The sequence below is a fragment of the Nicotiana tabacum genome, chromosome 11 (genome assembly GCF_000715075.1).
Source record: "Nicotiana tabacum cultivar K326 chromosome 11, ASM71507v2, whole genome shotgun sequence".
NCBI classification, from domain to species: Eukaryota; Viridiplantae; Streptophyta; class Magnoliopsida; order Solanales; family Solanaceae; genus Nicotiana; species Nicotiana tabacum.
Genome location: NC_134090.1, coordinates 52668022 through 52684107, shown reverse-complemented (window position 1 = coordinate 52684107; position 16086 = coordinate 52668022). Strand labels below are relative to the sequence as shown.

The window sequence follows — 16086 nt, the reverse complement described above, 5'->3', positions numbered from 1 at the left end:
TCTCTTAACCCTTGGTTGTCACCTTCTCCACTCCATGAACACACATAAGACTGATTAATGCAAGGTGTACACAGTCCTCCATTTGTTGTGTCAACGATATACACTTGCTTTGTACCCATCTCATCAATCTTCTTCATCAGTATACTCATCTGAGTCATAAGTGTGGCTATGTTCTCTGCATGTGAATTATTTGGGTCAAGAGGAACTGAATGCACTATTGGTGTTAGGGTTGTACCTCTCGCCATCCACCCCGAATTCTAGGACATCTTGTCAAGAAGGATTTTACACTTTGTGAATGTCTTGCTCAGGAATGCACCCCCAACTGAAGCATCTCATTGGCTTTTAAATTGTCTGCTAACCCCATGTAGAATCTCTGGACGAGCATCTGCTCTGGAATACCATGGTGGGGACACTTCACTAGCATCCCTTTGAATCTTTCCCAAGTTTCCTGCAAGGTCTCAGTAGGCTGCTGCTTGTACTGCAATATCTCATCAATCTGTCTTGTAGTCTTGTTGGGCGGGTAAAACTTGTTTAGGAACTGTTCACAGAGAATGGGAACAATAACAACTTGATGGCTTCTGGGGTCACATTTGGATGCCTTTGGGTCACACAAATCGATAGAAAATTTTTCAGGTGTTATTGAGGGTCTTCAATGTGTGATCTGGAGAACAATCCCTTATTCTGCAGAAGATGCAGCAAGTTGTTGGTGATCTGGAATGTCTCCGCTTGTATTTGGGGCATAGCAATGGCGGTGGCCAGGTTGTTAGATGTTGGTTGTGCCCAACCATAAAGTGCAGCTTCTGGCACAAGAGGTGCCACCACTCTGACGTTTGGATCATCTTGATCATTCCTGATGTTCCCGTTGACGTTATCTACGTCACCCATTTCAATTTCAATTTGTTCGCTTTATTCAGCTGTTTGCTCTTCTTGTTAGCCCGGTTCAATGTCCGAAATGCTTTCTCGGGATCTGAGAGTCCTTCAAAGAGTTCACCAGTTCTCGAAGATCTTCTAGGCATGTACCCGAGTTACAAAAGAGCTCAACTATGAGAATTTTAATGGGAATATTTTACATCACGGAAATTTTATCAGAACTAATAATCCTAGCAATTCTTGAAAGTTGCAATAAATAACACCGTTAGTTCCCCGGCAACAGTGCCAAAATTTGATCACGCCCAACTATGCCTTATAAAAGACAAAGCGGTCATTGCAAATATGATCCGGTTTACAAGTCTGGAGTCGAATCCTCAGGGAACTAACCTATATATTACAACTCTTAGTGATGCTAGTACAAGCTCAAACAAATTTCAGATGCAAGATTTTTATCAATAAATATTGGGATTTTTTTAACTAGAGTAAAATGTTCTTAAAACTAACAATATTTCAAATTGAAGATAATTCAATGGTAAAAAGATCTAGGGTATTGATTTCCTCAATTGCTAGATTAATTCTTAACTTTTTTGCTATCATCTCGCTGTAATACTCAATGAGGATTATGAGCTATGTGCTACCGCAATTATCTCTCGATCAACTACGATAATTTACTAGAGCATTCTCTCAAACTACTCTAGCTAATAATTTATGCAGCTCTAAATTATCCCACCAAAGTTTCGCTATTTCTAACCCCACTTTTAAATTCAAGTAATGAATCTCTTCAATTACCCAAAAGTGGTGTTGTTCAACAATAATCTAACCTAGTATTCTTTCTCAAGCAACACAAGGCAGTTAGACACGATTAATCAAGGGTCCATTCAATTAATCACCATACAAAACATAGTTGAACAAGCCTATAATAAACCCAGCTTGATTATAACAAACTGAGTCAAAACTTCATCTAACAATTGGTTCCATCAACCCTAGATTAAATCTTTAGCTACTCATGGTAAAACAAGATAAAACTATAAAATCATTCATAATTCACAAAATAATGATAACAAGAAGAGGAATGAAAAACTCTAATGGTGTCTTGATCTTCTCACACTTGTTCTTGCCTCCAATTGAGTCTAAAAACAAGTTTAACCTTGACTTAGGTGAGTTTGTTGAGTTTATATAGGGTTAGCATAAGTTTCCCACATTTTACACTTTAGCCTTTAAACTTTCCTGTCCTAGTCCATATCGACTGCGGTCCGACCATGGTCATTTTAAACTTTCTGTTTTTCGCCTTTCTTTCACCGCGGCCTTACCGCGGTCACGGTGGGTTGTTGCCTAGTTTTTCTTCGCCTTTTCTTGCTCGTTTTCATCCAGGCTCTTCTCTATTGGTCTTGTATCTACTTATTTGACCCCAAAACACTCTATATCCTCCTCCTAACTCGGAGTAGTTCCTGCAAAGCATAAAAACCTCAATTAGAGCATTTTGTTATCATTTAGCACTTAAAATATCAATAAAGTATGGTTAACTTAGAGCATAAATAGCATTTACATTGCATAATATAGGCTACTATCAACCAATTTTGAATAAGGCCTATTCCATGCTCACTAAGTGAGAGAGTCAAAGGAACATGACTGCTGCATATGTCTCCACTGAAGGAGCATAGATGACATCTCTAATGGTTGCTAGGAGTAGAGTTGTGCAAAGACAAAAAGGAATTATAATGTGCCATGTGATTTTTGTAAGATGAAGGGACATACACGTGCAGAATGCTATAAAATCGTAGGCTATCCAGCTGATTTTAAGCCTAAAAGAAGGTTTGGAAACAATACCCCTAATTTTGCAAACAACAACACTACTAACAATGTGACAGTTGAAGAACATAAAGCAATAGATATTGGTGGACATAACAATAGTATTAATGTTGTTGCTGCTAGTTTACCAACTCCATACTTCACACCAGCACAATATAATCAAATCCTAAAGTTGCTCAACAAAGATGATCATGCAGAGAGTTCAGCCAATATGACAGGTATTATCAAAGCACTATTGGTTAATTCTAGTTCTAGGAACTAGATTGTAGATACAGGAGCAACAAATTGCATGATTTCAGATTTAACCATGTTGTTTGAAAGGATCAAACTTAATTAACACTAAGAAGGTCCATCTACTAAATAGTAGTGTTACTGATGTATCATATGTTGGATCTTGTCATATAGCAGGAGGATTAGTGAAATGTGCTATATGTTCCTGATTTTAAATATAATCTTTTGTCAATATCTAAGATCACTAAAGAGATACAGTGTTCTGTTCTTTTTCTGCCTGATTTTTATATGTTCCAGGACCTCTACACTGGCAGAGTGAGGGGGATTGGTAAAGAGAATGATGGCTTGTACCTATTACCTCAATTTCCTAATGAGAACAACACAGTATCAGCTAAGAGTTTGAACACCAGATCAGAGAACATGGACATTGGACTGTGGCACAAGAGAATGAGGCATGCACCCGTTGAAGTGATTTGAGAATGTCTTGATTTGCCTTTAGTAGATAGTACTAAAACAATACAAGAATGTTCTGTTTGCCCACTATCTATACATACTAGATTTCCATTTCACAATAGTATTATTATGACTACTGAAGCTTTCCATTGCTACATATAGATGTATGGGGCCCTTACATTGTACAGACTTATGATGGCAATAAACTGTTTCTTACCATTGTTGATGATCATTTTAGAGTTACTTGGTTGTTTTTGTTGAAATTGAAAAGTGATGATGTAGTTATTTTAAGATAGTTTTTTAAAATGGTGCAAACACAATTCAAGAAAGCAATTAGAGCAATCAGATCTGACATTGGAAGTGAGTTCATAAACAATGAATGCAAGGAGCTCTTATTATCTCTTGGGATAGTACATCAAAGAACTTGTGTCTACACACCCCAACAAAATAGGGTGGTAAAGAGAAAGCAGAGACCTGTTTTGGAGGTTGCCAGGGCTGTTAGATTTCAGGGAGGAATTTCACTTAAATTCTAGGGTCATTGTGTTTTGGCTGCCACATACATCATCAATAGAATGCCTTCAATAACTCTATAAGGCAAGAGTATATATGAAGTCTTATATGGGGGAAGGCCTAGCTTGAGTCATCTGAGGGTGCTAGGATACTTATGTTATGCAAAAAGGCTACCTTTACATGACAAATTTGGACCAAGAGCAAGTGACTACAGCATTGATGAGATACTCAAAAGTAACAAAAGGATATATACTGTATGATTTAGCTAACCATTCCTTTTTTGTTAACAAAGATGTTACTTTCAGAGAAAATATGTTCCTTTTCAAGTACATATCTAACGATAGTTCCAAACTCTTCTTAAATGATGCACCTTGGCTGATGTCTTCAGAGAACACCAGCCATATAGAAGACAATTATCATGTTCCTGAACTTGATACTCCCTTTGCAGCAGACTCTGAAGTCCCACCAGATCAATCATCGCAGCATAGTGAGTTGCCTGATCTTGTCATACCTGCTTCACCAACTGGAGAATCAACTGATCATATGCCAGACACTATACCCACTGATGATCCCATACTTGCACCTGATTCACCTCTTGATGTTTTTAATTTCCCTCATCCTCATACAGTAGTGTCAGTTCCTGATTCTTTTAATGCACCTTTGAGACAGTCTCAGAGAAACAAACAACAACCAACATGGATGATAGACTTCATTATTGGATCAAATCCCAAGAGCACAACACAACCACCACACACCATTCATGCCAGTATTGCTTATGACAGACTCAAACCCTCCTACAGGCAATCCTTAGCTGCATCCATCTCTATAGTAGAACCACAAACCTTTCATGAAGCCTATATAGATCCACTTTGGATTGATGCCATGCAGACAGAGTTAAAGGCTCTTGAAGATAATAAGACTTGGGAATTAGATAGACTACCTCCAAGCAAGGTGCCCATTGGGTGTAAATGGGTCTACAAAGTTAAATATAAGGCTAAAGGGGATGTTGAAGGATACAAAGTTAGGCTAGTAGCTAAGAGATACAGTCAACAGGAGGGATTGGACTATAATGAAACCTTCGCTCTTGTAGGGAAGATTGTCATTGTTAGGGCAGTGATGTCTCTAGCAACTAGTGAAGGTTAGCATTTGCACCAAATGGTTGTCTACACTGCTTTTCTTCAAGGAGACTTATATGATGAAGTCTACATGCAACTTACACAAGGCTTTTCAAGTTAGGGGAGAAGAATACAATATGCAGACTTGTAAAATCCTTATATGGATTAAAGCAAGCTAGCAGACAGTGGAATGTTAAATTAACAGATGCCCTACTCAGCCTAGGCTTCAATCAAAGCTCACTAGATCATTCCTTGTTTACTAATAGACAAGATAAGAGCATTGCAGTAGTCTTGGACTATGTTGATGACATATTAATTGCAGGTAGTGACATGAGTTTGATAGAGTCCACTAAACAAGACTTACAACAAGCTTTCAAGATGAAGGACCTTGATGAATTGAAGTATTTTTTGGGCATTGAATTCTCTAGATCACACAAGGGCATCTTGATGAACCAAATAAAATACACTCTGGACCTGATAGCAAACTTAGGGTTGAGTGCTGCCAAACCAATTGGAACTCCTTTAGAATTCAATCAAAAGCTTACAACAAAGGATCTTGATGAAGTAGCTGGAACTAGAGAAGATGAGTTGTTGGAGGACAAATTGCAGTATCAAAGGTTGATTTGAAAGTTGTTGTACCTGACCATGACTAGGCCAGACATTGCCTATGCAGTGCAGACTCTCAGTCAGTTCATGCAACAACCTAAACAATCACATTGGGAAGCAACTTTAGGAGTGGTGAAATATATGAAGATGGCACCTGGAATGGGAGTATTAATGAGCAATAAAAAGAACAACACATTGACAACATTCTGTGATGCGGATTGGGTATCATGCCCAAACACCAGGAAGTCAATTACAGGTTTCATAGTGAAGCATGGTGAATCACTCATTACCCAGAAATCAAAGAAGCAGAGTACAATATCAAGAAGCTCAGTGTCACGACCCTAAACCCAACCCGATCGTGATGGTGCCTCTCATGAAGACAAGGCCAGCCGACTCACTTCCAATTCACTTTAAGCAATTAAAATAATAACTACTAAGTCTTTAATCAGAAATAAAATCCCAAAATAAGCATTTAACAGTATAATTTGCGAAAATAAAAGGCAACACAACCCGACATCGGGTTGTCACTAGTCATGAGCATCTAAAACAATACTACCAGTCTGAAAGTCTACTCCACTACTAAATAACTGAATCAAAAAAGAAATAAGATAGAGGGAGGTTGCACTGGGCTGCGAATCGCCAAGCATCTACCTAGTAAACCTCCGAAGATCTGCTGGAACTGTCAACCCTCAGTAGTTGGACCTGTATTGCCCAAATCTGCACACAGAGTTTGATAACTAGGGATTTTGACGCATTTTATGCTCCTTCTTGCTTGCGCTTTAATTATAAATTCATACAAAATAGTCCCAAAAGGCTCATAAGTTGTACTTGATTGTAGGTTTGATCAACAAAGTGACAAGATGTCAAAGATCAGCTTAAAAGGAGTGGAACTTGCACAAGTACCAAAGACAAGATAAACTCAGGAAAAACAGGTCTAGTATGGCCGCACTACACTTTGTGCGGTCCGCACTAGAGAGGTTCAGAGACTCAGCATTTCAGGCTTCGAAGCAATGCGGCCGTACTACACTTTTGCAGTCCGCAATGGACCTCTGCGGCTGCACTCCCATTCTGTGCGGTTCGCAAAGACAAGGTTCAGAGGTTCAAGCCTGTGCGGTCCGCGATCGAGTTTGTGTGGACTGTGCTAGAAGCCTCCGCGACCACAATCTATTTTGTGCGGTTCGCGGGGCCTGGGTTCAGAGAGTCAAGATTGCAAGTTCAAGAGCCTAGTGCGGCCGCACACCATTTTGTGCGGTCCGCACTAACCCCGTAGGGGCAATTTTGTCCAGTTTTTTTAGCTTAGTATAAATAGAACATTTTTCCATTTTTAGGGCATCAGATATTATCAGACGTTAGCTGCGCTCGTGAGAAGACTTTTCTTAGCCATTTTGGGCATTTTTACTTAGTTTTTATCATTGAATCTTTGTATTTACCTTAGCAATTAAATAATATGTCTTTATCTTCATCTATTTCTCTGTTTTTCTCTTCAAGCATGAGCAGCTAGACCCATTAGCTAGGGTTGTGGCTCAAACCTAGTGTGAGTAATTGATGGGTATTGTGATTTAAGGTTAGATTGACTATGGTGTTTGTTATTTGGGTCAATTTCATAGTTTAATATATGAATTAGTGGTTGCAAATACTAGTTTGTGCTAAGTTGACTTGGGTTCTTCTTGAGAAAGAGAGCCTAAGTCTCCGAAATTGACCCAACAAGGAATTGGGATGGACTCAAGAGAATTGATAGTCCCACTTAAAGGGTTAAACCTCGAGAGAGTAATACCCGACTTGAACCCCAGTTGCTTGAGCAAATTTGCCTACCCTATTGGTCTTGAGAAAGTCAATTGGGCAAAATCACTCTCTCTACCGAGAGGTGTGAGAGTGGGTAAAATTGTGCAACGGTTATAGCATATTCCCCAATCATGTCAATCATGCCTTAGGTTCAATTACCCGTCAATTGGCCACCTAGGAGGATGCCACTACCCTAGTTTCTTTTAAACTATTAGATACAACATGTAGCAATTTACTCATAGTTAATCTAGTAGCTATTATAATTTGTAGTTTGATAATAGTAGAATATAAAGAAAACCCAAAAATGAATAGAAGTGCAATTTGGAACCAATACGCAATCCCAACCTAAATAGATACTCGACTCCATTCCTAGCTATCTATGGAAATCAATCCCGACCCACAAATCGGGTAAAAGCTATTGTGACCCTCTCTTCCTACTTTTTAGTAGTGTGGAGTAGGCTGCGATCAGAGGTGCAGGGAGTAAAATGAGTACTTCCAACTCAGTGAGTAATAAGAATAAATGAAGACTGAACGATATAAAATCACGTTAAACACAACATTTAGCTATCAGAGGCATAACAAAATTAGTAACACAATTTAACAATGAAATCTCATAAAAACACCTTTTTAAGCAGTTAACAATAGATAGGAAAAACAACTAGGAATGGTAAACACATAAGAACTGCCCCTCAGTCACAATAATATCAAATTAGCCCCTCGGGCTATATCTCATGTCACAATGGGTACCCGCGCTCACTGGGGGTGTGCAGACTCCTGGATGGGCCCCTTACGGCCTAAGCACAATATCAAGCCATCTCGTGGCATCATAAACAGGCTCTCGGCCTCATATCAATATCAAGCCACCTCGTGGCATACAATCTCAAGCCCTTGACCTCATTATCATAATTAGTGTATCACTGTTGTGGCATGCAGCCTGACCCAAAAGTATCCTCACAATACAGGCCCTCGCCTTATTCAGTCAGAATCTCATAAGCCCTTCGGGCAATAGTAAAAATATGCAGCTCAGCTCAAAATATCTTTAAAACATCATTTAAGGTTTCTAAAACAGATTAACATAGCTGAGTTTTGAAAACATTGAAAGATCTGGCATGACTGAGCACAAGTATGAAATCAAATAGTGAGGAAAATATCATTAACGATCCTCTAAAGGTTCAAACAGTTGGCACGAAGCCCAAATATGGCATTTAGCCCAAAGTATAATAATATCAAATAATTAGCTACCAAATATACAGAAAAATAGTCATTCGGGATGGACTAAGTCACAATCCCCAATGGTGCACGACCCTACGCTCGTCATCTAGTGTGTGCGTCACCTCAACACAGCCAAACGTTGTATAATCTGGGGTTTTATACCCTCAGAACAGCATTTAAAATCATTACTCACCTCGAACTAGCCCGAAAAGCTACTCTGCAACATGCTTGCCTCTCGAACCAACTTTCAAGTGCTCCAAATCTACCAAGTTCAGATTTTTATCATCAAATTATGCTAAACAAATGAATTCCAATTGAAAAATATCGATTTTAAGCATAAAACCCGAAATTAGTCAAAACCCGACCCCCGATCCCGCATCCCGGAACTAGACAAACTTTATACCAAAATGTTCTTCATCATCTCACGAGTCCGTACATATAAAGAGCTCGAAAATCGGAGTTCATTTGACCCCTCAAATCATCCATAGAAAGTCTCATAATCTCAAGCCCTAACTCCACCTTTTTCTACTGACTTTCATGAATTAAACACTGATATTTTGTTCCTTAATCACAAATAATCGAGTTTTAGGGTCCAAAATCCTTACATCAATGAAGAACAATGATTTTCTCTCTTCAAAATCGGCTCAAAGCTCTTTTCTCGTTCAAAAATGGTGTAAAAGGGTTTAATGGTCGCGAAGGGTTTATTTAAATACTGTTCATGCGTTTTACTGTTCACCTGGGTACTATTCACCTGCGTTACTATTCACCCGAGTTACTGTTCATGTTGCAGTGAAAAATGCACCAGCTTTTCTACTAGTCTAAATTGACCCGTTAACCTTTTGAGATCCACCCCAGGCCCTCGGAAATCTCAACAAATATACCAACACGTCCCATAACATCATTCGAACTTAGTCGAGCCTTCGAAACACCAAAACCAACATCAAAACACCAAAATCACATCAAATTCAAGCCTATGAACTTTGAAATTCCTAAATTCCACCAACGACGCCGAAACCTATCCAAAACAACTCTGATTGACCTGAAATTTTGCAGACATATCCAAAATGACATTACGAACCCGTTCCAACTATCGGAATTCCATTCCAACCCCTATAGCATATTTTTCACTGCCGACGGGAAATCGCCAAAAACTAACTTTCGCCAATTTAAGTCTAATTCTACACCGGACATCACAAAAATATTTCGGACACACTCCTAAGTTCCAATTCACCTAACGAAGCTATCCGAGCCATAAAATCTGCATTTCGAGGTCGTTTACCAATAAATCAACTCTCAGTTGGCTTTTTTAACTCTAAAGATACTTTTAGAGACTAAGTGTCTCAAACCATACCAAAACCATTCCGGATTCGACCCGACCAACCCGATACCATATAACACAGTTAAACAAAGCATAAAGAAGCATAAATGGGAAAAAATAGAGCGGTAACTCATGATACAACTGGCCGGGTCGTCACACTGAGCAAAATTAGAGTATAGGAGTATGGCTTCTACACTATCAGAACTGATGTGGCTTATTGGCTTGTTTAAGGAGCTTGGAGCAGAAGTGAGGGAACATGATGATCTGTACAGTGATAACAAGACAACATTGCAGATTGTAGCTAATCCGCTCTATCATGAGAGAACAAAACATATAGAAGCGCATTGTCATTTTATAAGGGGAAAAATTCAGCAAGGGATAGTGCAAACACATCATGTGAGCTCAGGTGAGCAACAAACAGACATCACGACTAAAGCAATATTGAGGTCACAACATGAATATTTGGTTTCCAAGCTGGGAGTGCTTAATGTCTTTGCACCAGCTTGAGGGGGAGTGTTGAGAGTGGAGTTACTTAATAAGTCTAGGGGTTAACTATAGTTAGAATTAGTAGAATTAACTGCAGTTAGAAGTAATGTTAATTATCTATTAAGAAATCAGTTAGTTAGATTAGCTGTCATAAGTAAGTCGGTTGAATTCAGTCTTGTATATATGGATTGTACATATATGAAATGAAGCAAGCAATTTCATTTGAGCTCATTCTCTGATAACCTCCATTTCCTGCACTGAGAACTTGTCTTCCTTGACAACCATTGCTGCAATTCTTTATCTTCAGCTCACATTTTGATAGCTAAAAATAATCCCTTAAACCATACTAGTATTAGCATCCGCGCAGATGCGCGGACACTAACTATGTCAAATATTTGAGTTACTTGGATTATATGTAAAAAAATTTAAATTTTAAACCTTCTCGATAAATATAGATGATCATTGAATATTAATTAAGAAACACTATATGAAAACAATTAATCATTTCTCAAATCTCCTAGTTATAATTATACTTTTCTTTTTTGGTACAATTCTCGCCGGTGTCATTGGATCCTAAAAATAGCCAAGAAGCAAAATAATAACTCATATTTATGGCAAACCAATTAAAGGTTGAGACTGTAAAGGGCTCTTTGGATACGACTTGACTCTTTTACTACTACTTGAACTCTTATTTGGTGTGTTGATGTCTTTCAAAAAATATTTCTATTTTAAAATTTCAGTTTAATTATTTTTATAATAATGTAAGTGAAAATATTATCCTTAATTCAAAACTCATTTTAGTCAGCTATCTAAAATTTTAAAAAAAACTTTAGCGAGTGAATTTTTGTTACAATATGACTCCATTTTGATTTTTGATATTAACCATTTTAGATGTCTGAGTTATTTGAATTATATGTAAATAACCTTAAAATTTAAACCGTCTAGATAATTATAGATAACCGTTAGATATTAATTAAGAAAGACTACACGAAAAACGGCTAATATTTTCTCAAATCTCGTAGTGATAATTTTATTCTTGCACCATTCTTATTGGTGTCACTGGAACCTAAAAATAGCCACAAAATGAAATAATAACTTGTATTTATGGCAAAGCACAAACTTTGACACAATATGAACGATTATTTAGTTACGACGTGACTCTTTTAATATGACTTGGACTCTTATTTGGTATGTTATTATCTTTCAAAAAATATTTCTATTTTGAAATTTCAAATTCTAAAACTTTATATATATATATATATATATATATATATATATATATATATATATATATATATATATTTTCAATAATGATTATCTTTATAATGATGCAAGTGCGGATATTATCCTTAATTTAAAATATATTTTAATTGGCTATCTAAGAATTTAAATGGTTCATTAGCCAGTGAAACTTTATTTCAGTATGACTCCATTTTCAGTTTATTGATATCTCTAGCCACAGATTTTGAATACCCTATATATATACATATTTTAAAATATACTTTTGCTACACTTGAAATTCGCAATAGAAACTATCAGTTAAAAACAAATATCCCCCTTGTTGAATTCGAGAAAAAGAAAACCTTTCACATAATCTAGTGATTCAAAACTAATATTCTACAATGAAAAAAATATCATACCCTTGCAATGTTGGATTTACTGCAGCTAAATAAAGAGGTTTCAGCTTATACCCTTTGTCACGACCCTAAACCCGAACCCAGTCGTGATGGCGCCTATCGTGAAATAAGGCCAGCCGACATAAACTCCCAATCCATTTTTAACAGTTATAATAATTTACTTTAAAACATTAACATATGATAAATCCCAAAATAAAGTGAAATAGAACAATGCGGAAATAAATACAGCCCGACATTGAGGTGTCACCAGTCACGAGCATCTAACATAAGTCTAAGAGTATGGAAAAGGACTACACAGTCTATTACTGAATCTAGTACAAGGGAAAATAAAGATTGGAGGGAGAAACACTAGGCTGTGAACACCGAGCAGTTACCTAGTGAATTCCGAATAGCCCGTTAAGCAATCAGCCCTTGCTAGCAGGACCCGAGACTCCTGTATATGCATACAGGGTGCAGGGAGTAATGTGAGTACGCCAACTCAGTGATTAATAAAGGTAAAGGCAGCTAAGCAATAAGAAAACACGTAAAACACAGCAAAATGCTACAAAAAGGCAGTATAAAATCAGTACAATGCAATAGAACAGTGAAAACTTGTAAAAACACCTCGGTTCAGTAAAAACCTCTTTAAAACATTTCTTAACAGTTAAACAGGTGAATGAAAAGCAGCGAGAAAAGATAAACACATAGAATCAGCCCCTCGGGCACAATATCATGGAACAACATCAGCCCCTCGGGCTATCTCACATATCATACTGGGTACCCGCGCTCACAGGGGGTGTACAGACTCCGAGAGGGGCCCCTTATGGCCCAAGTGCAATATCAAGCCATCTCATGACATAATCAGTAGGCTCTCGGCCTCATATCAAGCCACCTTGTGGCGTACAACCCAGGCCCTCAGCCTCATAATCATGAATCAACTCAGTACTACTTCGGCGCACAGCCTGATCCCATAATAACCTCACAACATAGGCCATCGGCCCTACTTAGTCAGAAATCTCTAAAAGCCACTCGGGCATAGTAAAATATGATGCTCAACTCAAAATATCATTTAAGATGTCAAAATAGAGTAAACATGGCTAGGTTATAAAATCAGTAGGATATATCATGACTGAGTACAAGTATAAAGTCAAAACAATGAGGAACAGCAGTAAAAATCCCCTAAGGGTCCAAAACAGTTGGCATTCAGCCCAAAATATGATGATAGCAAACAATTTTTAATCAAATACGCAGTTAAACAGTCATACGGGATGGACTACGTCACAATCCCCAACGGTGTACGACCCCACGCTTGTCGTCTAGCGTGTGTGTCACCTCAAATAGCACAATGATGTGAAATCCGGGGTTTCATACCCTCAAGACAATATTTACAATCATTACTCACCTCTATCCGATCCAAACTCTAGCCCGCGATGCCTTTGCCTCTTGAATCGGCCTCCGAATGCTCCAAATCTAACCAAAATCAGTGCAAAACCATCAAAATATGCTAAGGGAACAAAGCCCACTCGAAAGTAATCAAATTACAACCCAAATCCCGAAATTGGCCAAAACCAACCCCCGGGCCCACATCTCAGAATCTGATAAAAATTACATCCATAGACTCCTTATCACTCCCCGAGTTCATTCATTTCAAAAGCACCAAAATCCAACCACAAACGACCCCTCAAATCCCTAATTTTAGATCTCCAATTACAAGCCCTAGTTCTTCAATATTTAGGCTTAAATTCTATAAATTTCATGATTAATTAGGTAGAAAACACATTAGGATTGAGTATTGAGTCCATAAATCTTACCTCCAAGTGTTCCCCCTTGATTCCCTCTTCAATCCTCTTCAAAAAAACTCTAAAATCACCCAAAAATGGTGGAACTTAGGCTAAAAATCGCGGAATTGGTCTTTTAAAACATTCTTCCCAACACTTAAAAAATCCTTCATCGCGAACGTGGTCAACGCCTCATGTTTGTGAAGCACAAATTTGAGTTGACCACTTTTACTTCATCGCGAACGCGACGCCCTTCACGCGAACGTGAAGACTTAGACTCACAAACCATCACGAACGTGGCTTCCCTCTCACGAACGTGTAGCTCACTGACCCCAACCCTTCGCGAACGCGGGACCTCCATCACAAACGCGAAGGCCAAAACTCCAGTCTCTCATCCTAACCCTTCGCGAACGTGAGGGCCTACTCGCGAACGCGAAGGCCAAAGGTCTGCAACACTCACAGCAGATTTCTGCAATCTTTTTTTAACTTGAAATGATCCGTTCAACCACCCGAAACTCACCCGGGGCCCTTGAGTCCTCAACCAAACACACCAACATATCCCATAATATCATTAAAACTTGTTCCAACCTTCGGAATGCTCAAAACAACATCAAAACACCAAATTTGTATCGGATTCAAGCCTAAGAATTCCAAAATCTTCCAAATTCCGCTTTCGATCAAAAAGTCTATCAAACCACGTATGAATGACCTAAGATTTTGCACACATACCAAATGACACAATGGACCTACTGCAACTCCCGGAATTCCATTCCGATCCCTATATCAAAATCTCAACTACCAACCGGAAAACACCAAAATTCCAATTTTGCCAATTCAAGCCTAATAGCCTGTTTGGCCAAGCTTCTTTTTGGCCAAAAGTGTTTTTTTTGTTGCCAAAAGCACTTTTGGCCAAAAATTGAAGTGTTTGGACAAGTTTTTGGAAGGAAAAAAAGTGCTTTTGAAGAGAAGCAGAAGCAGTTTTGGAGAAGCAGAAAAAAGTAGCTTCTCTCCAAAAGCACTTTTCTGAGAAACACTTTTGAGAAAAATACACTTAGAAGCAGTTTTTTAAAGCTTGGCCAAACATTAATTGCTGCTCAGAAGTGCTTTTCAAACTAATTAGCCAAACACAAACTACTTCTCACCAAAAGTACTTTTGAGAAAAGCACTTCTCAAAATAAGCTGATTTTTGCAGCTTGGCCAAACATGCTATAAATCTACTCCGTACCTCCAAAACACATTTCGACCACGCTCCTAAGTCCCAAATCACCTCCCGATGCTATCTGAACTATCGGAATTCACATCCGAGCCCTTTATCACATAAGTCAACATCCGATTGACTTTTCCAACTTAAGCTTACTCAAAAAAGACTAAGTGTCTTAAACCTTAACAAAACCTCTCCGAACCCGAGCCAACCAATCTGATAACACATAATACAGCTGAGCAAGGCAATAAAAAGCAAAAATAGGGGAAATGGAGCGGTAACTCATGAAACAACCGGCCGGGTCGTTACATCCTCCCCCTCTTAAACAAATGTTCGCTCTCGAACGGGTCAATAAACATGCTTGAAGCCTCAAATAGGTGAGGATATCTACTCCGCATCTCCTGCTCGGTCTCCCAGGTAGCTTCCTCCATGGGCCGACTTCTCCACTGCAATTTCACTGAAGCTATGTCCTTTGACCTCAACTTTCGAACCTGACGCTCCAAAATAGCTACTGGCTCCACATCATAAGTCAAATCATCATCTAACTGGACTGTGCTGAAATCCAAAACATGAGACGGGTCGCCAATATACATTCGGAGCATAGAAACATGAAATACCGGATGCACACTCGACAAGCTAGGTGGCAAAGCAAGCTCATAAGCCACCTCCCCAATCCTCCGAAGCACCTCAAAAGGCCCAATGAACCGAGGACTCAATTTACCCTTCTTCCCAAATCTCATAACACCCTTCATGGGTGAAACCTTCAACAGAACCTTCTCACCAACCATGTAGGACACATCCCGAACCTTCCTGTCAGCATAACTCTTTTGTCTCGACTGCGCTGTACAAAATCTCTCCTAAATCACCTTCACCTTGTCTAAAGCATCCTGCACCAAGTCTGTACCCAATAGCCTAGCCTTACTCGACTCAAACCAACCAATTGGAGTTTTACACTGCCTCCCATACAAAGCCTCATATGGAGCCACCTGAATACTCGACTAGTAGCTGTTGTTATAAGCAAACTCTGCGAGCGGTAAAAACTGATCCCATGACCCTCCGAAATTAATGACACAAGTACACAACATGTCCTTCAATATAT

At 38.7% G+C, this 16086-nt stretch overlaps 1 protein-coding gene and 1 non-coding gene across 2 annotated transcripts; both read left to right on the top strand.

Annotated features, from left to right (window-relative positions):
• The first annotated feature begins 395 nt into the window (after positions 1-395).
• Positions 396-502, top strand: LOC142166686 (small nucleolar RNA R71). The gene has a single exon (XR_012697089.1). It is a non-coding gene; the product is annotated as a small nucleolar RNA R71 (small nucleolar RNA).
• Positions 503-4053: 3551 nt separating this feature from the next.
• LOC142165842 (uncharacterized) lies at positions 4054-5615 on the top strand. Its single transcript, XM_075224220.1, has 2 exons — positions 4054-5011; positions 5311-5615. The coding sequence occupies exons 1-2, from the start codon at positions 4054-4056 to the stop codon at positions 5613-5615; spliced, it is 1263 nt and encodes a 420-aa protein (XP_075080321.1).
• Positions 5616-16086: the final 10471 nt, after the last annotated feature.